This window comes from Panthera leo, chromosome F2 (assembly GCF_018350215.1).
Source record: "Panthera leo isolate Ple1 chromosome F2, P.leo_Ple1_pat1.1, whole genome shotgun sequence".
Taxonomy (NCBI): Eukaryota; Metazoa; Chordata; class Mammalia; order Carnivora; family Felidae; genus Panthera; species Panthera leo.
In genome coordinates this window covers 63,759,033-63,779,485 of record NC_056695.1, presented here as the reverse complement: position 1 = coordinate 63,779,485, position 20,453 = coordinate 63,759,033, and the positions used below count along the sequence as shown (strand labels likewise).

The following is a 20,453-nucleotide window of genomic DNA, read 5'->3' as shown; positions in this document are numbered from 1 at the left end:
ACCACAAGAGGAAAAGCACACCCCTCTGAAATATGTTGCTTTCCAAGTTAAAAATTATTACATTTTACTCTGGATGATATGAACAGCTGGACTGTATTCAAGACACATCTCAATAGTTTGGAATCTTACAGCTCACATCAGCATCCCAGTAAACATCAATGGGCAGAAGTCATAAATTCGATCTTCGCCCCCTACATTTATCTGACCCCCAAACCCTCACCCAGCTGCCCCTTTTCTCTAGCAACAACCCCACCAATTTATTTGCCTTTTTTCCAAACCCACAAAGACTGCTCCACCCTCTTGCTCACAAATCCCCAGACAAGTGTTCTGTTTCAATTCGTCTCTTCGTCGCCAAGCCTTTTTGCAGGAACCTTTACTTGGGTCCCAGCTGCAGAAACTCCCACGAGCTTTATTAAAAAAAAGAAAGAAAATCTGGCGCTCTCTCCTATAATCCCTTAACTCAGTTATGGCTGGAAGAATGTATTTTATTTTATTTATTTTTAAGTTTATTTATTTATTTTGAGAGCAAGTGAGTGAGCGTGAACGAGAGAGAGGCAGGGAGAGAGGGAGAGAGAGAGAATCCTAAGCAGGCTCCGTCCTGTCAGCGCAGAGGCCCATGTGGGGCTCGAACCCATGAACCGCGAGATCATGACCTGAGCCAAAATCAAGAGTTGGGTGCCCCTGGAAGAATGTATCTTAATAACCAGAAGTATAGATTGATAAAGAGCTTGCTACCATAATGCTTCATTCAGTTTTCCGGTAACATCAGAAGGTAAGATTTCCCACATAAGTGAATTTCCTAGATGAAAATCTCACCCTTTTCAAACATTCAAATGTAAATAAAGAATAGCAACCATTTTTAGAGGGATTATTTCTAGAATATATTCAATGCATTCCTAAGCATAGGACCATGACCGCAACTAGGATTGGCTTCCTGGTGACTCAGGGGCCACCTGTAGGCGTGTGCTTTTCCACCTTTCTCTTTTGACAAGGGGCCATCCTTCATCACTTTCTCTACCTGTCATCACTTTGACCTCACACAGTTCGCCACATAACCTTTCCTTGAGTCATTCTTCTGATCAGCTCTGGACCAAAAACCAGATAACTCATGGTTTTACTATACTTAGAAGCTAACTGATGAATGAAGTTCTGAGCAGAAACCTAAGCCATGAAGTAAGGAGCCCAGAGGAACCTGAGGCGGCATGTGGGAAGGACCTGAGGCGGGATGTGGGAAGATGGCTGAGGTGCCAGAAACAGCCTCTGGGCAAGTCGGGGCTTGCTCATAAAGTTGCATGCAATCTTTTCTACTTCTTCTCTCACAACGGCACTCACAGGCACGGCCTCCCTATTCTACAGGCTCATTTCAGCTTTCTTGTATAACTCCCTGCTGGCTTTCATTTCCTCCAAGTCATTCACAAGAATCTGAGATTTCCTGAGGGAAAAAACTCCATTTTGAACTCTGAGTTTGTAGGGCACGTCTTAAATAATCATATACTTTTAAAAGATTTTTATTCTACCGTGGAATATGACAACAACTATTGTGAAATCTTCCACATTTTGTGGTCAGTGAGTCCTATTTGGATTTAACCCTTAGGCTTCCTTAAAATAATTACCTGCTTATTTACTTTCATTTACTTGAAATGAGAAACCTACAAGATAATCCAAGGTACAGGTTAGCTTTGGACATATTCCACTTAATGTTCCATTTAGTTTTTATAATTTACTATGTTTTTAATGATCTGATTTTGGCATTAAACTTTAATAGTTTCGTTTAAAACTAGTAAATTCTCAGGGCATCTGGGTGGCTCAGTCGGTTAAGCATCTGACTCTTGATCTCCACTCAGGTCATGATCTCACGGTTTGTGAGTTTGAGTCCCACATGGGGCTCTGTGCTGACAGTGCAGAGCCTGCTTGGGATTCCCTTTCTCTCCCTCCCCCTCTGCCCCTTCCACACACACACTCTCTGTCTCTCCCTCTCCCTCTCCCTCTCAGAATAAATAAATTTAAATAAAAAAAAAAATAAAACTGGTAAACTCTCTCTCACACACACACATTTAGTTTGGGCAATGTATAAAATGAAATAAAGTTAAAATATAGGAAGCATTACTCCTATGCCTGAAGACTGTAGCTTTGTACATGGTCTGCATGATTTATGTCTTAATGAAAACACTCCCAAGATGGTGTGGACAGTAACTCCATGCCTTCCCAAAGATGAGGTCTGGGTTTCTCTACTACAGATGGAATTTGGGATATCTGCTACAGCCAAAAGGCCTACCTGGATGCTTATGAGACTCCTAGACGTCCTTGGGTCAAAAAAAATGTAACCTTTCAGAGCTGAGGCAGCCACTCAGCTCATGGGAGGGGCGTGTGCTACCAGAGTAGGGGGCTTGACAGCTAGAGCTAAGCCAGAGATGGCTGGGTTTGAATATTTCGTCTCTACAAGGCCTTAGATCTTCCTGGAATTGAACAAATCATTGGCAAAAGGAAGGGCCCACACTAGTAACCCTCTGGTTAGATTATTGAGACAAAACGTCAGAGGGCCTGAAAGAAACACAAAACAGGTAGATATACAAGCGAATGAACACGAATCAGTAATTGGAATACTGTGCTGTGGGAAAGTTGGGTGTCATATAAAGCATGTTCCAGTGTAATTTTTGGCATGAGCACCAGTGTCATGTCAAAAATGTCACGTGAAGGCCGCCCCTGTGTGCGTGTAGGGGCATTATTATATTGTATTTACATAAATGTTACAGAATAAAGTGAAGGGCCTTAGGCCAGTCCAAAGAAAAGGACAAAAAGGAGGTATTGATTTAAATCTAGCGAGTTGATAGAAATCAACACCATGAATCATCTCTTTGAAAGCAGCTTCGGATTCCTTCGTCTGGCAGATTTCAAGTGCTGAGTACTTGAGGAAAAAAAATCTATCCACTTGAAGATGAAGAAAGAACAAAAGATCTGATCGGGGCAGTCAAGTTAGATCTCTATGGGCAAAAGGAGAGCTCTTGGACAGATGCCACAGAGGAATTAGGTATCTGTGACATCGACACAGAACTCAAGGGTGATCTGTAATGACCTCTGTAATGGGTTAGTTATGGCCATCTGTAAAGCTTACCCATCTGCACCAAGACAAAGCTTTGGAGGTGTTCTCTTGAGCCACTAACTCTTGGGAGGGGCAGATTCCCATCTGGACGAACCACAGAGTACAATATCCGAAACTGTCACGCACTTACTTTTTTTATTTTAATTTTTTTTAATGTTTATTTATTTTTGAGAGAGAGAGAGAGACAGAGCATGAACAGGGGAGGGTCAGAGAGAGGGAGACACAGAATCTGAAATAGGCTCCAGGCTCTGAGCGGTCAGCACAGAGCCTGACGCAGGGCTCGAACTCATGGACCACGAGATCATGACCCGAGCTGAAGTCGGCCACTTAACCCACTGAGCCACCCAGGCGCCCCGTGTCACGCACTTACTTTGGATCAGCTGCTCGCACACCTGACGCGCCACTGCTCGGACCATGGCCTGAGACTGCAGATCACCCTAGATGAAAAAGAAGCATCTTCCTGACTCTCAGGTCCAAGCCCAGCTGCATGGCGATACTTCCAGGATGCAGACCTGGCTTCATTAGCTGTTCCCACCTGGTCCCTGTGGCTCCCGTGACAGACAGGATTGACCACCATGTGCAGAGAAGGTCATGCAATTTGACACTCATGGTGTCAGGTTCCTGGGAGTCTATATTAAATGTAAAGGCCCAAGTACGTATTTCTGTTCCCAGATTCTAAAAAATTTAAGTTTTGAAACAAACCCATATGTATTTAATGCCTCCTTTATAGTTATTTAGAACTTATAAAATATAGCACTTTTTCAGGCAGTGGCTTATTTACTATCAATAACAACTCAAAGGAAAGACATTAAACCCATTTTATAGATGAACAGAGTTAAACACGTTGCCCAAAGTTTCACAAAGGTAACTGGATGAGCCCAAAGCCGCTGCTGTTTCTGCTACCCAGCCCAGTTCTGTCAGGCGACAGCACAATTCAGCAGCTGCACAATTTCTCAAAAGGGAGAGAAGGTCCCTAAAACAAACTGACTTACAGGATACAGCCAGTTCGTTGATGTATGTCTGCCATTGGCTGTTAACATTGGCCCATCAGGCAAGACACAAGCCCCATTTCTACTACTTGGCAAATGTACAGGGCTTTTGTTTCTCTGATGCCTTTTTACATCCATTGTATAAGTCTGTCCTCAAATTCACTCCGGAGTTCAGAGTTGTTTGATCCTCTCTCTCGGATCCTTAAAGAAATGGGCCTGAGGTCATTTAGCTGAATGGCAGCAGATACACAACTAGAAACCTGCTCTCCTGACTTCTAGCCCACCGGGTGTTTTTCCACCTGACAATGTGCTCACAGTCCAATGAGTTGAGGAGAGCGAGGAGAGAGGGAATGAAATAAGAACAATGAATAATCATGACAGTATAAATGGTCATCCTTTATCAGGCTTTGGTGATGAAAGATGTGCAGCCAGCTGTGCGTGATAAACAGAGCCGGAGGGTACTTACTCTTTCTCCTCGTTCCCCCTTTGCTCCAGGGATACCCTGTAAAAATCGTAAATCGTCAAGTTACTTATCACACTGCATTCAGCTGGGCATAATGAGGATGCATCTTTTCTTATTTTGTTAAGATGTTTTTCTTAGCTCTAGTGATTGTGCAGCACAAACAGGTACACAACAGGAATAAACAAACAGCGACCTGTAAACCCAGCAAACAGAAGTAGCTCTTTGAAATATTTTGCTCCCCCAGCCTTTGAATAGGTAGAGAGAGCATTTTTTTTTTAACACAAAATTGGGATCATGGGGCAATGCTGTTTTGCCATGTAGTTTCACTGAATAGATCGCTCACATCTTTTCACACTAAACACCTCCCGCCCACGGATTGTACTCTACCGATGCTTCCTGATTTATCTTACAAACCTCTGCTGAATAGCTAAATTGTTTCCATTTTTAAAAGAAGGAAGTAAAAGATCTTCCACCGTAAGAGTTCAGGGTAAGAGATGACATTTGTGAAACCCCATAACCCGACTCCGCTTTCCGTCTGGCGTCACAGCACACAATTCCTTCCCCACAGTTCTCCCTGATAACGGGCACTCATATTAACATGAATTCTCAGTTAAATTATTATTTTGTTTCGTGGCTTAGCTACTCTTTGACCCATAAGAAACTATTATTATGGCACACATTTTTACTGAAAAGATAAGGGAGTTTTCAAGGTATCTGTAATGAAGTGACACTAATAAGCAAAACATGTGTCTTCAGAGCATTCCACCTGTCGTTTCGACTCTAAAACAACGTAGTAGAATTCACTGAACAATATTTTTATAGTCTCTACCAAAAGGATAGTAAATGGCATTTACAGATGGAATGTACCCACATGGTCAGACTGTTGGAGTTGTTACAATAATCTCAACAGGTCCTACCCAAGTATCTTCTCCAAAATCTCTACTTGATCAACAGTCACCTTCCAAATTGTGGTTCACCCCATGGTGTGCAGGGATATTGACTTTCTGGAAAAATAAGATGCCCTGAATTGTAGTGTTAGCCATTTTTGGAGGTGTAAATCCATCTACTGTGGTTGATTTCAAGCTACAAAATGTGCTGCCACTAAAGACGGAAATGAGATGGGAAGAGAAGCGCGTAACCTACTCTCCTGAGCAGCTGCAAGCAGCTGGAGCCCACCACTGGTTGTCTTTTCTCCTCTCTCCCTTGCATCTCGCAATGTCTATTCAACACACACACACACACACACACACACACACACACACACACACACACACACACTTTTGCATTGCAATTTCTCATAGCCATTCCTTCTATTCCACGACCCAAGTGCTACCCTTACCATGTCACAATCTCACACCAGGCCATTTGCAAATTCCTTCTAACTGACTTCCCTAACTAAAGACCCCCCTACCAAACCCTCCCCCACATAACCACTAGTCCTTCCTCAGATACCACCAGCATACAACTCACAAAGCTCAGAGACCACTGGATGATGGCAGCTCCTCCTCTATTCAGAATCACTCATTGGTTCTTAGACACCCATGAGACAAAGTTGGTTCTTCAGTTCAGTCTTTTGTTATCTACCTCCAGCCTCCCTATCTGCTACTCCTCAAAATTACACTTTCTCATTCTCACAGACCTGACCTACCCAGTGCATGAAAACATTTGAAATGTAAGAAAAATATTAAAGTATTTAGAAACATAAATCTTATGAGTGAAGTATCAACGGTAGGAATATTCTAATATCAGTTATTTGACACTGCATGTTTTCTTGTCCTATTTACTTAACTGCAAATCAGCTTATGGATTTCTTGTCTCTCTGTAGATGGTAGGATCTCCCAAACTGGAAACCATAACTTACATTACTTTATATTTCTTTTTTTAAAGTTTTTATTTTGAGAGAGAGAGCATGAGCTGGGGAGGAGCAGACAGAGAGGAAAAGAGAGAATCAGAAGCAGGCTCTGTGTACCATCAGTGTGGAGCCCGACAGGGGGTTCGATCCCACAAACCGCGAGACCATGACCTGAGCCGAAATCAAGAGTCAGATGTTCAACCGATCGAGCCACCCAGGCGCCCCTATTTATATTTCTAAAACCACCTAGCCTGTTTCCTGCATAAAAGAGTTGCTCAAACACTCAACTAAGTCCAATATTAAACTGAAACATTTATTATAAATCTAGGACTTTTGTCTGCTTCCTCTGACCTTGAGTTTCCTTTTGTTATGTTAATAAAGTGAGAAGAAAAATATTAAGTGACTTCAACCATAAAAATAAATTTACCCTTTAGTGTACCATATGATAATTTTTCAAGATTACAATCAACAAAGCCCAAGATGGGGCACCCGGGTGGCTCTGTCGGTTGAGCGGCCGACTTCGGTTGAGGTCATCATCTCATAGCTTGAGTTTGAGCCCTGCGTTGAGTTCTGTGCGACAGCTCAGAGCCTGAAGCCTGCTTTGGATTCTGTGCCTCCTTCTCTCTGTCCCTCCCCTGCTCACATTCTGTCTGTCTCTCTCTCTCAAAAATAAACATTTAAAAAATATTAAAAAAAAAAAAAAAAACAAAGCCCAAGAGAACTTTATTTAAAAACATACACACACTCATACACATAATGAACATTAGTTCTGGGTACATGGGTGCTCACTCTAAATTCTTACCACTTTGTGATTCTTTGAAATTTTTCATACTAGTATTTTCAGAAAAAAATAGATGAGACATGGGATCTGTAAGCCACTTAAACTCTCTGAGCTTCTTTCTTTGCAGTATCAGGCCAGTAAATTAAATGGTCTCTGGGGTTCCTTACAAGGCTAACGTGCTAGCATCTCACAATGTCGTCATTATTTGGAATGAGGTAGCTCAAGGAACAGGATTTATGAAAAATACAAGCTGGGCTTGCCAGGGCAGAATCTCAGACTCTACAAAGAAAGCATATCCTCACTATAACCTCTCTCCACAAGTAGGTTCCATACTCAGTCTGTGTCTAGTTCCCAAACTCCTGTCTCCCCATTTCTTGGGACTATGCTTGGGACATAGCAGGTACTCAAAAATATGTTAACTGAATGAACGAATGGCTGAATTTTACTTCAAATCTGGATGGCAGCTTCATTTTAACTTCCTTGATTGAAAAAAAAAAGATATTTAAGACATTCTCAGGCATTGAGCTCCTAGACCATTAGAAAAAGAGTTGATTCTGTTAGAAGTATCCAATTTCCTTTATAAAACTTTTTTTTTTTGGCTGAAGTAAGATTTACAAGGCATCCTTCCTTCACAATTCTTTTCAGATTCTTATAGATGTACTGGTGTTGTCCTCCTCATTTCTTAGACTCCACAAATGGTCAAGTCCCCAAAGATGCAGCAATGTCCCCTTATAGGTTTAACTGGAGAAAAGAGCTACTTATGTTACCATGAAATAAATCTTTAATGGAACAAGCTTTTCAAGCATTAAATGTACAACAAAAGCCAAAAATCAGCAAAAAAAAAGTAAATATTCCACTTTTTAAATATATTCAGACACCATCTGCAAATACCAGCAGTTTAACACTTTAGCAGCTTTTGCCATGTCACAGGCATTGTTCTCGGCATGTTAACCTATTTAACCCTATAACACGCTTGTAAGATTAACTCATTTATTTAATCCTTGTAAGACTCCGAGAAAGCAGACTAATTTATTCTTTGTCACAGCCCTAGAAGAAATTATTTCCATTTTGCATATAAGAAAAGTAATGCAGGAAGAGGTTGAACAACTCAACTCGCCCATGGTCACACAGTGAGAAAATGGAAAAGCTGGGACCAGAACCCCATCAGCCAGTCTCCGGAGTCTGTTGCCTCCCCAGCAAAGTGTGCTTTCAGCAAAGTGAATGAGAACACTATTCGACAATCTGCCAGCCAGTGTCTTCCATTCCATTTCCTAATTACACAATAATAAAAAAGCAATCATGCATCCCTCCAACTTAACCCTCACAATTCAGAATTCAGTGTTAACTTGGGTCATTTCTTTCTTTTTTTAAAAAAATTTGTTTAATGTTTATTTATTTTTGAGAGAGAGAGAGAGAGAGAGAGAGAGAGAGAGAGAGAGAGAGAGATTGTGAGTGGGGGAGGGGCAGAGAGAGAGGGAGACACAGAATCCGAAGCAGGCTCCAGGCTCTGTCGTGGGGCTTGAACCCACAGACGCCAAGGTCATGACCAGAGCTGAAGTTGGACACTTAACTGGCTGAGCTACCCAGGCACCCCTAACTTGAGTCATTTCTTAAAAACCAGTTGATCTAGAATATATTTATTTTTGAACCAATACACTATTTGACATCTCCATTGCTAGCTCTTGTTTATTAAATTGGCTTCCTCCAAATGTTTAAAACTTAGGAATTAGAGGGCCAACCTGACTGATAACAAAACCTGACAGGTCAGCCCCTTCTGGTACATAGAGATGGATATGTTTAATCCGGCCTGAAATCCCTCAAACTCAGCCTCACGATGCAGGTTATTAAGTAGCTACAGGGCACAGCTAGGCAATTTCAGTGAAAGATCCATTTAGTAGAATATCTGTATGGCAAGAAGTTATTTGTTATTCCAACGTCTCTGACATCTTTTCCTTTGATTTTTGCAAAGTAAAACAAAAACAAAATAAAAATTCCTGAGCAAGGGAAGGTCCATAACTCCACCAAAGTATGCTTTGAGGGAAGACACATATTCCCTGTAAACGTAGGCAAGAAAAAGTGGCACATTTTCCTATAATTTTAGGAATCACTGAAATGTAAAGAAAAGAAACTACAGTAGTTACATTCATAGGTTCACAGAAGTTTAGTGCCGAGGGAAGAGGAATGATCTCATCATGGTCCAAGTCCCACACATTAAAGATGTCTGTTAACTCGAATCAAAACATCCTCGCTCAGCTCTAAAGGTCTTCCATGGTCTGACCCTCCGTGTCTAAGAATAATCTCCTAGACTCCCCTGCACATCAGCCTAACTAGAATACACACTGACCCTTATTCTTTCTTCCTTTTAACAAAGACTGATTAAGAAACTTCTATGAAACTGAGCTGGAATCTAGGAATAAAAACATGAGTACATGGGTATGATGACATTTCTGCCCTTGAGGAATGGTCATTTCAGTGGAGGACTTGGCATGGAGATTTATATGAAATGTCTCAGCCTAAGGAGGTGGGGGAGGGGAGGTCCTCACACAGAAAATGCACAGTTTTCAAGAGAGACTAGCCAGGAGCTCACCAGGTGGGGCAGGAGGAGAAAGCAGCCCAGACAAATGGGAAAATGTCCCAGAGACCAAACAAGCATGAAACAGTATAGCACGTGTTGGGAGAGCTTTACATAACTTGGGATGACTCAACTGCAGATGAAGGGATAGTGGGAGGTCAGTTGGAAGGGAAAGGAAGGGCTCATCATGAAGGGCCACATATACCTGGCTGAATATGTGGGACCCATCCTCTGGTAACAGGATCTGGTGAGGAGATTCAAGCCAGGGAATGACACATCAAAGATATACTAGAAGGATCATCCAGCAACTGGGGAATGGATGAGACCAGGGCTAGAGCAGAGGCCAGGGAGCGGGTTAGAGCTTCCTGTGATAAACTCGGTGAGAAACAACAAGGGTGCAAAATATAATTGTGGCAGGTGCCACGAAGCAAGAGAAAGAGTCGAAAAATATAAAAGGTACAAAAGATGCAGTGCCTTGTGTTGGCTTTATGTTTTACCACAATCCCCATTGAAACAATGCCAACTCCCTGCCTTTGTGGAAGCAAAGCACACCCTCCTTTCAGGATCCAAAGGAAATGCTGCCTCCTTCAGGAGCTATTCTCCCCATCGCATCAGTTCAGGGGATAGCTCCCTCTCTGCCTCTTCCTCTCTGTCTTTCTGTAGGTCTCTCTGTCTCTCAATGGGACTTTCATAGCAATTTTGTTGTCTTTCCCTTAAACCATTTCTCACTTTTTGCCTTTTATTATACCTACTTACATTTAAAAAAATCACTCTTGGGGTACCCAGGTGGCTTAGTCGGTTGAGCATCCGACTCTTGGTTTGGGCTCAGGTCATGATCGTACAGTTTTGTGAGTTCGAGCCTCAAGTTGGGCTCTGTGCGCACAGTGTGGAGCCTGCTTGGGATCCTCTGTCTCCCTCTTTCTCTTTCTGCCCCTCCCCCCACTCGTGCTTTCTCTCCCTCTTAGAATAAATAAATACACTTTAAAAAATCATTTATTTATGTATTTTTTAAAATTTATTTTAATGTTTATTTATTTTTGAGAGAGAGAGAGAGAGAGAGAGAGAGAGAGAGAGGACAGAGCACAAGCAGGGAAGGGGCAGAGAGAGAGGGAGACACAGAATCTGAAGCAGGCTCCAGGCTCTGAGCTGTCAGCACAGGGGCCAACGTGGGGCTTGAACTCACAGACTGGGAGATCATGACCTGAGCTGAAGTCAGACACTTAACTGACAGAGCCACCCAGGTGTACCTTAAAAAAAAATCTTAAAACAAAATCACTCTCTAGACTTTCCATGAATGTGGGAAAATTCCTTGGTCATCTTTTGTACCCCTCGGAACCCCTCTTCCCCATGTCTCTTGCATATATTGTGACTACCCAGCAAATATTTTTACATGAGTGACTTAGGAAACTGACGTCCTGACAGTCTAGATAAATGGCTTCAGTGATGTGGCTCGCACAGCTAGTTAAGGTCATGTCAGGGCCACTTCTAGAACCCAGAAATCCTGACTTCTAATGCAGCGCTCTTTAAATGATGTAGTGGACCTGTCTACCTATATTGATCTCAAGCTAAACTCATGGCCCCTTCTTACATGAGCTTCATCTCTGTGTGCTCCCCTGCAGGGGAGGCACTGTATTTTAGCCGAGTCTTAAACCTCAGGTAGGAGCTACGCCGGCAGCCGCAGCAAAGCACGGTCCACCCGGGGAAGTCGGTGGCTGCAGGCAGAGTGCATGAAAGCACACGTTCCTGGCACCGGCCTAGGAAACACGTTGCTATTTTCAGTAGGGCAGTCTGTCTTTCTTGGTCTCTTTCCCTCCTGCCTTCCTAGACAGACATCCATGGGAAATCAATCAAGGCCTTAACACCACGACACTGAGCCTGCTTTACTAGTCACGCCAGTCTGGCAGCCAGCAGGCATCTGGCTGCTCACCTCCCGGAGCACGGAGCATGGAGCACGGAGCACGAGGAAAAGTCTGGGCGAGACAGATCAGAGAACAACTGGCTTTTGACAGAATACCCACAGCCTACCACTGTGGCGTCCCCGCCCAGTGCCTATACACTAAATGGTTTCTGTCTTGGATAAAAATTCCAGAGCCACGGGGGCCCTTTTCTGTTGATTTACAATGATCGAAGACAATATTATTAACGAGTGCTTTCTTTCCGGGAAATAGTTTGTTGGCATTTCTATATGGCCATATTCAAGAGCTACAGCAGGCCAGGTGGATAAGCAGAGTGGGGTTCTGCTTACCTAACACATTCTCCACCCTTCGTACACCCCATTTTCTTCTCCGTAGGATCCTGGAGCTGGTTCTTCTCTCCTATCCCATCTCTCATAGATCATATGAACCCAGCTCAGGTTAAGGGAAACTAGTTCTAGGAGGTGTCAGCAAAAGTTCAAGGAACAAAAAGATCAGCTCGTGCACACGTGATTTTATTACCCAAATTAACCGGCTCTTGTTTTTTCTCATTTCATTTCAGGATGCCTCAAAGTCTTTGAGGCATCAGGATTTCTCATTTCATTTCAGGATGTCCTGAAATCCCTCATGACTTTCTGAGAAACAGATTTAGTATGCACAGTCTCTGACACTGCTTTAACCAGCACCCCTTACTCTCCGAGCCCCACTGACATATTCCAGAACTCTTGTTCCCAAGAACAGTTTGGGAAGCAGACTAAAGCCTGGTAGGAGAGATAATGTTTTCAATTCTCTTTTCTGGTGAGGAATAGACTAGGACCAAATGAACGGAAAAGTTTACAGTGAAAGGATGGTACAGACAGGAGTGTGTGTGTGTGTGTGTGTGTGTGTGTCTATGCACATGTGCCTGCATGTGTGCTTGTGCATGATCATGAAGGTGAGTGTTAGAGTATGCTTCCACATGCATGACCATAATTAGTAATACCATTTTGGATTAAAACTATATGTGTGAAGAGAAAGCAATCAAATTTTCTTCTGTGACCCATTACAGCTGGATTTGAAAAGAGGAGATATAAAAGTGTTTGAACAATGACATTGTATTTGGAATGAGTATATGGCTTTGTAAAGTAACTGCTGAGAAGAGCATTCATTTGGGTGTGCAAATAAGGATGTGCTTGCTAAAATCTGGAGGCATTTTTTATGTTCATATCTTGTGTGTGTGTGTGTGTGTGTGTGTGTGTGTGTGTGTGTGTGTATACACCTGCATATGTGTCATGTAAATCTTAGCTTGGGAAAGAACTCTGAGGATGACATAATTGTACTGAAATGAGTTTAGAGAACAAAAAGTAGTATGGCAGTCTGGGTAGCCAGAGGGAGAGTGGTGTCTTTCCAAATGAGAACCAATGTTTCTGTAATGTTTTGTTGACTGTGGTAGGCAGAAAAAGCATCCCCCAGAGTGTCCATGTCCTAATCCCCAGACCTGTAAATATATTACCTTATGTGGCAATAGAGACTCTGCAAATGTGACTTAGTCAAACATTTTGAGGTTATCTAGGGACACTATCTAGGATTATCCGGTGGCCCAGATATAATCATGTAGGTCCTCAAGGCAAAAAACCTTTCTAGACTGTGCTCAGAGGGAGATGTGATTAGGGAAGAATGGCCAGAGAGCTGAAACACTGCCGACTTTGGAGATGGAAGTAGGCCATCAGCCAAGGAATGTGGGGGTCTTTGGACACTAGAAAAGACAAAGAAATAGATTCTCCTCTAGAAGCTCCAGAAAGGAAATGCCAACACCTTGATTTTAACCCAATGAGACCATGTCAGACTTCTGACCTAAAGAACTATAAATTAATAAATTTGTGTAGTTTTAAGCCACCAAGATTGCAGTAATCTGCTATGGCAGCCATAGAATCTTAGCTCGTTTACATCTCCGCCCTCACCCTTCAGATTTCACTCTTCCACAACTTCTTCACCTGTTTGCGGTACTGCATACATTTATGCATCTCCAATTACTTCAGTTTACGGATACAGATTTAGTGTGTCACAGATAATGTCAGAATGCTGACTAATACCGACATATAGAAGGAACAACTTGAAAGTCACAGAAGATGCCATATGTGGTTTTGGAGGCCATTAAATGCAACCACCTCAGCCTACAGATGAGGAAACCGACCCGGATGTGCTCATTTCTTTCTCTCCTATCTCTCTCTCTCTCCTTGAGTCTATCTCTATCCCTCCCGTTGATCACACTTAAAAACCCTCAGAAACTAGAAGCACAAAAATGGGAGGTAATTAGTTCCACTTACTGGCTTTCACTTATTTGCTTACGTGTGAGTGTGTGTTTCGATGGGAAATCTTGTCTTTCTTGCAGGATTTCGAAAGAAAAACCTATTCCCATTCTTATTAATGCTTGAATTTCTCAACTTTGTATTTTTTCCCCAGGAGACAGGCCTAATTAACACATAGCTATTATACCCAATCCCTGTAAAGATGACACTGAACTTACCTAGACAAACAGAGAATTGCAAACAATGGAAATATACATAAGCAGAAGCATAGCTGATTATTCCCTATGGGGACCATCTGTCTCTAGCCATGATATATGCACGGTCTGAGCTTACTCTTTCCCCAAGAAGCTTCTCTGGTTTCCTTCATACATTCCCACAGAGTCCAATACTGAAGAAACATTTTTGGCCAACAGAGATGCTGGTAAATTTAAACACATACGTAAACCAAGGGATGACTGAGCACCTGCTACTGCTGCATACTCACAGGTGGTCCTAGGGCACCTTGAGGCCCCATGCTTCCTGTGATCCCTGGGACTCCAGGGGCGCCGGGAATGCCCTGAATAGAGAGAGAGGAGAATGGAACAAAGGTGAGTACTCATACATTCTCATCGAAGACAGCCAGTTCTCAAGAAGGAGTAACAAACACACACAGCGATAGCTTCCTTCTCCCTCAACACCAAGACTTGGGGCAATATCCATTGCTCATTCCTGTTCCCAACTACCATAAAAGTAGGGGAGATATTTTTCAGAAGCCCCACTATTAGGCGTAGTTTGTTCAAATTTGAGCCTTAGCTATGTTTAAGGAAAACTAAATCAATGCAGGGGATTGTATAGGCAAAGGGGCTCTGATAGAATTATCAAGCAACATGGATATATCAGGTAGAGCTCTGTACCAAGGAGTGAGTTGTTAACCCAGAGCAAAGATGGCTGCCAAGGTGAAGGTTGAGCAAAAGAAAATTTCTCAAAAGAAATGAAATGCTCTAACGCAGAACATATCCTAGTAGTTTCTGGAAATACTTACAATTGGCCCAGGTGGTCCTGGAGGGCCAGAGGACCCATCTTTTCCAGGAAAGCCCTGGGGAAAAGAAACAGTGTGTTAACTATGCAATTGCTTTATATGGTTTTCAGATAGATGTACTTAATCCCATTTAATATTTGGAGGGGGCAAGTGCTGTTGCTTACTCTGGACTTCTAAGGATTCACCGCTTCTAAACCCTTCATAAGAATTGTTCTTGGCAAGACTTTTGTGTCTGTTGGCTCTGTGAAATTGTCTAGCACAAGAATTTTAGGTCTAAGTAAGACATGCCACTTACAAACTTAAACAGGAACTTGTTTCCAGAAAGTTTTTTTCTTAAACCAAGCATAACAAATGAAAAGGGAGATGAAGTTTTGGTAATCAATCAGGCAAAAAGACAAAAAGACGAGTCAGTATCCTTCATGATCTGAAGTCAGAGAGCATTTGGGGCAAGGACTATCAAAGAAATCGACATTACAAAATTACTATAATATCTGAAACTGCAACTCTTCAGGAGCAGCCTGGAGAACAGTGGGGTAGGTTTCCTGTTGCAATGATATGGTTTTGACTGCTGGGCCAACTTGTTCAATGTGTCATCACGAGCTTACAAATGAGTGCATGCTGGCTTCCCATTCCATGTTGGAAGGGCTTAAGGCAGAAGGCAAATGATATTCTTTCTGAAAGTATCTTCCTAAATGATTTAATGTGGGTAAGTGTGTGTTGGTTTTATGTGAAAAATATAACAGTCGGCACGAGTGATTCTTGAATGGTTATGGTTCTAAACTGCGGATGCCGGTCCTTCCAATCCAGTTAAAAACAGGAAAAAGGATCTTCAGTCTGAATTTTATAACAGGTTAATAAAATATTAATCAAAACATCGTGTTCTTCTACATGGAGAAGTGAACTTTTTGTCTTGAGATTTGTCTCTCTTCGGAATAAAATCCATTTCCATCTCAAACCAACTCAACCCAAGTCAAATCAACCTCTCTTGGCTCACTTGTTGCCTCTCCCAATTCCTTTTCTGAAATCCGTGCCACTTTTCCAGTGAGCTGTTTTTTCCCACTTTGTCTTGTCCATGAAAATCATCTTCTTAGGGGTTCCTGTCCACATTCCCATTCTCTCTCCCTACTTCAAGGTATCAAATAGAAGAGTAAAGATGAGACTGGACAAAAGGATATGGGGTGTGACTGGGAAGAAAGGAACCAAAGGGGCATGATGAGGGGGTGGGATAAATATGTAGGAACAGCACTGGGGGGCCGGCAAGGCCCTCTCATGCTCTCAAGCTCAAATACTGGCAACTCTGAAAACTAGATAAGGTTGATGATTCTAGAGCTCACCGATATTTGTGATTTTCCTTTTCTGCCCAGGCACATTGTGAGGCTAAATTCCCAGGCTCCAGTTCCAGGAATCATATTGGAGCCACAGCGCTGAATTCTGGCCAATGGAAAGGGGCCAGTTCCAGTTCTGGCTTATGAAAATTTCCTGTGGGTAATCCTCCACTCTCTTTTCCCCTTTTGTAGCAACTTCAGAGCCCACATGTTAAAGATTAAAGTGTCCCAGGATGGAAAGACCCCGAGTTTCTAAATGACCATATGGAGCAGAGACTAGACCTCCCCACTCCTCTGTCTATCTTGTTGATAGCATTGGGTTGTGAGCCAACAATAGACTTTATTTTATTTTATTTTATTTTATTTTATTGCATTAAACCACTGAGATTTTAGGGTTGTTTGTGATATCAGTTATCCTACACTAATATACCTGCCGCTAGTTGTGGGTTGTTTTACTACTATTTCTGTTTTTTCATTTAAGACATTCAGTCAAAAATATTAAGTCAGAGGGCACCTGGCTGGCTCAGTCACTAGAGCATGGCTCTTGATCTCAGGGTCATGAGTTCAAGCCCCATGTTGGGTTTAGAACTTACTTAAAAAAAATTAATTCAAAAAGCTGCAGTAATAGACCCCGATACAGATTAAGTTACACACACACACACACACACACACACACACACACACACACACACCCTTTTGGGGATTTGTTAACTAAATAGCAAAAATTAATGCTGACATAGTCTGAAAGAAATTATTTTGCATGTTGTTTAAATATAGCATAAAAGATCAGAATACGTGAGAGATGAACAGGACCTAAGATCTCCTTCAGTTCAATCCTCTCATGGTGTAAGTGAGAAAACGTGGGACCAAGAGAAGTTAGGAGACCTTATAATTAAAAATAAAAAGGAATTTTAAAAAATGTATTATTTTCTCAATGAAGTTCACATAAGAAAAAAATGGACTCTGGGCACATATTCGATAATTTAAGAAGACATTTTAAAAAGAAAATTTTTTGCTTCCTGCCTTAAAACTCTTCCAGCAGTGGATGGGAAGCAAACACGGACCTGTGTGTAACCCACACATGACACACGGTCAACACAATGCCCAGCAATCAACACCGTAGCGTTGCTGCAGGAGGCCTTCCCCAAAACAAGCAGGGGCAAGTTTATTCACAGAGGGAGGCAAGCCATGGCATATTTTCTTAAAAGAAAAGTGCATCAGGGGCACCTGGGTGGATCAGTTGGTTAAGCCTCCGACCTCGGCTCATCATCTCACAGCTGGTGAGTTCGAGCCCCGTGTTGGGCTCTGTGCTGACAGCTCAGAGCCTGGAGCCTGCTTTGGATTCTGTAACTCCCTCTCCTGCCCCTCCCCTGCTCACACTCTGTCTCTCTCTCAAAAATAAATAAACCCTAAAAAAAAAATAAGAAAACTGCAAGATTCCAAGGAAGATCTGCAGGAAATAACACATTTACGCCCCCCTCCCAATCATGAGGAAGGAGCTGAAAAAGAGGCACATCAGTTCTGTCCTCCACAGCGGCACTGAAGGATGTTCTTGTGAACAGTTCTGAATTCTCCTGATTTCTGGACCCCACATGTGACTCATCTGGAAGGGAAGACAGAGCAATGTTCCTACATCATAGGAGCTAAATTTGGCGGAGGGGCTCATGGTTGAGTGTGATCAAAAGAGGATGCTAGAGAGAGCCAAAACATAAAGACTCCTAAAAACTGAGAACAAACTGAGGGTTGATGGGGGGTGGGAGGGAGGGGAGGGTGGGTGAGGGGTATTGAGGAGGGCACCTGTTGGGATGAGCACTAGGTGTTGTATAGGAACTAATTTGACAATAAATTTCATATTAAAAAAAAAAGGATGCTAGACAAGATGTTTGCTTACTCTGTGTCATTCTACCTGCCAGAAGCTGAGAGGGCAGACATTAAGTTTTACTCATTGTTCCATTCCTAATATTTTCCTAGCACATTGCTGGCACAAAACTAGGTACTAACAAAATGTTAGTTAGAATTCGAATAAAATTGAGGATGCTGGAAGAAATATTCTGATTACCGTGTTGACTAAATAAGTATTAATCTCAAGCATAATTAGTCTGGAAATGTGTGTAGGGCAGGGGGGAAATGCCAGTGCCATCGCCCTTGCTGCTGAGCTGTCCACAATGCAGGAGAAAGGCATCAGGAGTCAGGGACTTTCAGAAGCTGAAATTTCATTTCAGTGAATGTCTTAGGGGTAATTTTCTAGAAGCAGACCTGGATATTATGCCTTTGATATCTAGAGGGACTGTACTTGGGAGGCACCTGCTAGGGAGGAAAGGAGGCAGGAGAGGGCCTGGGAAGAGGCATGAGAATTGGCTATCACTGAAGTCTGGCCTCAGCTTATCCCATGAGGAGAGCTGGAGTGGGAGTTATAGCCCAGCTATAACCTATGGTAAGGTTTTATTCATTCCTATCAGTTAGTCATTAACCGGGACCAAGGTGGCATTTCCAAGGGCAATTCTCCGTGGAAGGGCCAATTCTGAACCATTAGCAGTCAACATCCACAGCTACAGGATGCAGGACACCTGCCAGGAAAGGGGGATCTGATCAGGACACTAACAGTGGCCACTCTAGTGCATTTTACGCTAGCACCTTCTTTCAAGGATTGTCATGAACAATCGAGCATGTTTGGATATGACAGTTCAAGAATAAAAGCATTCTTAAGGTTACCGTGGGTTACCGGCTTCTCTGATTCCAAAATAAAACGCACTCGTTCCATATTGTTATAACTAAGATGATATTAAAATTAATACCATTTTAGAATCATTATCCAACCCATTTTCCCCAAATTTTCTTCCTAACCCTAGAAAATAAAAAGTTCACATTTTTCATCATGTAAATATGATTTGCAGTTTAATTTTTTAATCACATGAGTAAACATGTTTTTTTACTTGGAAGCCTCACATTTGTCACATTAGAAAATTATTTGCAGAGCTACTCTGTGCTGTGCTTTCTGGTAGGATTTGGATAGCTAATGAGGAACAACACAGTCTTTCCAAGAAGTTTCCAGTTTTGAGCAAAGTCAATGATTGAAAGAAAATGACAATGTGCTATGATGATGGATGAGAAGAGTTCCATGGAAACATGTAGGAAGAACACAGCATCCTGGCAAGGGAATGGAGAGAGGGCTTGACTGGAGAGACGTTTGAATCAAGGGACCCAGGATGATCGGGCCACTGCATTAGTTTCCCTGCCTGTGGGCCACGATGACACCACATTACAGCTCATCTTTGCAAACCAGGCAACATTCAGCCAGGGCTCAGATCCTGCCTCTCATCCCTTCACCTCAGGGTGAGGAGCAAGGGCAGGACCTTTTCTATACAAGAGCAATAAACCTGGTGAAGAGAAAAACTCTGTAAAATGTCCGCATGTTACAAGGCAAAATAATTGGCAAATCCTAGCCTTGGGATTCAACTTTATCTAAATCACAGCTCATCGAATGAATGGCCATCAACCCTTATCAACTAAAAATGTGTTTGCATTTCCGAGAACATTTCTATGTCTATACATTTTCCATTTCATGTTAGGTAGCCAATCTGAGAAGATGTATGTTTGTGAATTAAGCACTCCCAGAAAAAGCAGAAGCCCCTAATTAAGCAATGAAGAATGAAGAGTAGGAAATAGAAGATTAAGTGATAAGCATAATATAGACATTCACTGAAGCCGACAAATATATTTTTTCAAGTGCATGAAATCAGCCACCCACAAACAGGGATGTTTTATGACATGAATAGATCCAGGCATTTTTCTTTTCCTGAGATTCCCACCTTAAAATATTAATATGCACCCACAACCCACATTAAAAGTAAGTTTTGCTATAAAAGCTTAAAAGGGTTTTTATAATTTGTTTTTGAAAACAGTCGGCTATGAGCAAGCTGTTAAGTTATGGTTGGCTATGATTTGTCAGCAAAAGGAAATCTCCCCCAACATTTGCTTTCAAAATCACTGATACTTGAATGAATACTAAATTTACTTATGGCTGAAATTGGCAAAGTGGACTGTTTTATAGACATTTAATTAACCATTCATTCATTTCCATTTTGCTGTTTTCTTTTCCATGTTCTGGAGCATATATACACACATTGAGGTGGCAAGAATTTCCTACAGAGT

The 20,453-nt window shown here is 42.2% G+C and overlaps 1 protein-coding gene across 6 annotated transcripts in view; it reads right to left on the bottom strand.

Moving 5' to 3' along the window:
• The window catches only part of COL14A1 (collagen type XIV alpha 1 chain), a 211,852-nt gene that overhangs the window by 22,058 nt on the left and 169,341 nt on the right, over nucleotides 1–20,453 (bottom strand). For all 6 annotated transcript variants that reach the window (XM_042923826.1, XM_042923825.1, XM_042923829.1 and 3 more), the window contains 4 exons: nucleotides 14,980–15,033; nucleotides 14,443–14,514; nucleotides 4,556–4,591; nucleotides 3,471–3,537 (listed from right to left, as the gene is read on the bottom strand). In XM_042923826.1, coding sequence (XP_042779760.1) covers nucleotides 3,471–3,537; nucleotides 4,556–4,591; nucleotides 14,443–14,514; nucleotides 14,980–15,033 — 229 coding nt within the window. The remainder of the gene's footprint in view (nucleotides 1–3,470; nucleotides 3,538–4,555; nucleotides 4,592–14,442; nucleotides 14,515–14,979; nucleotides 15,034–20,453) is intronic.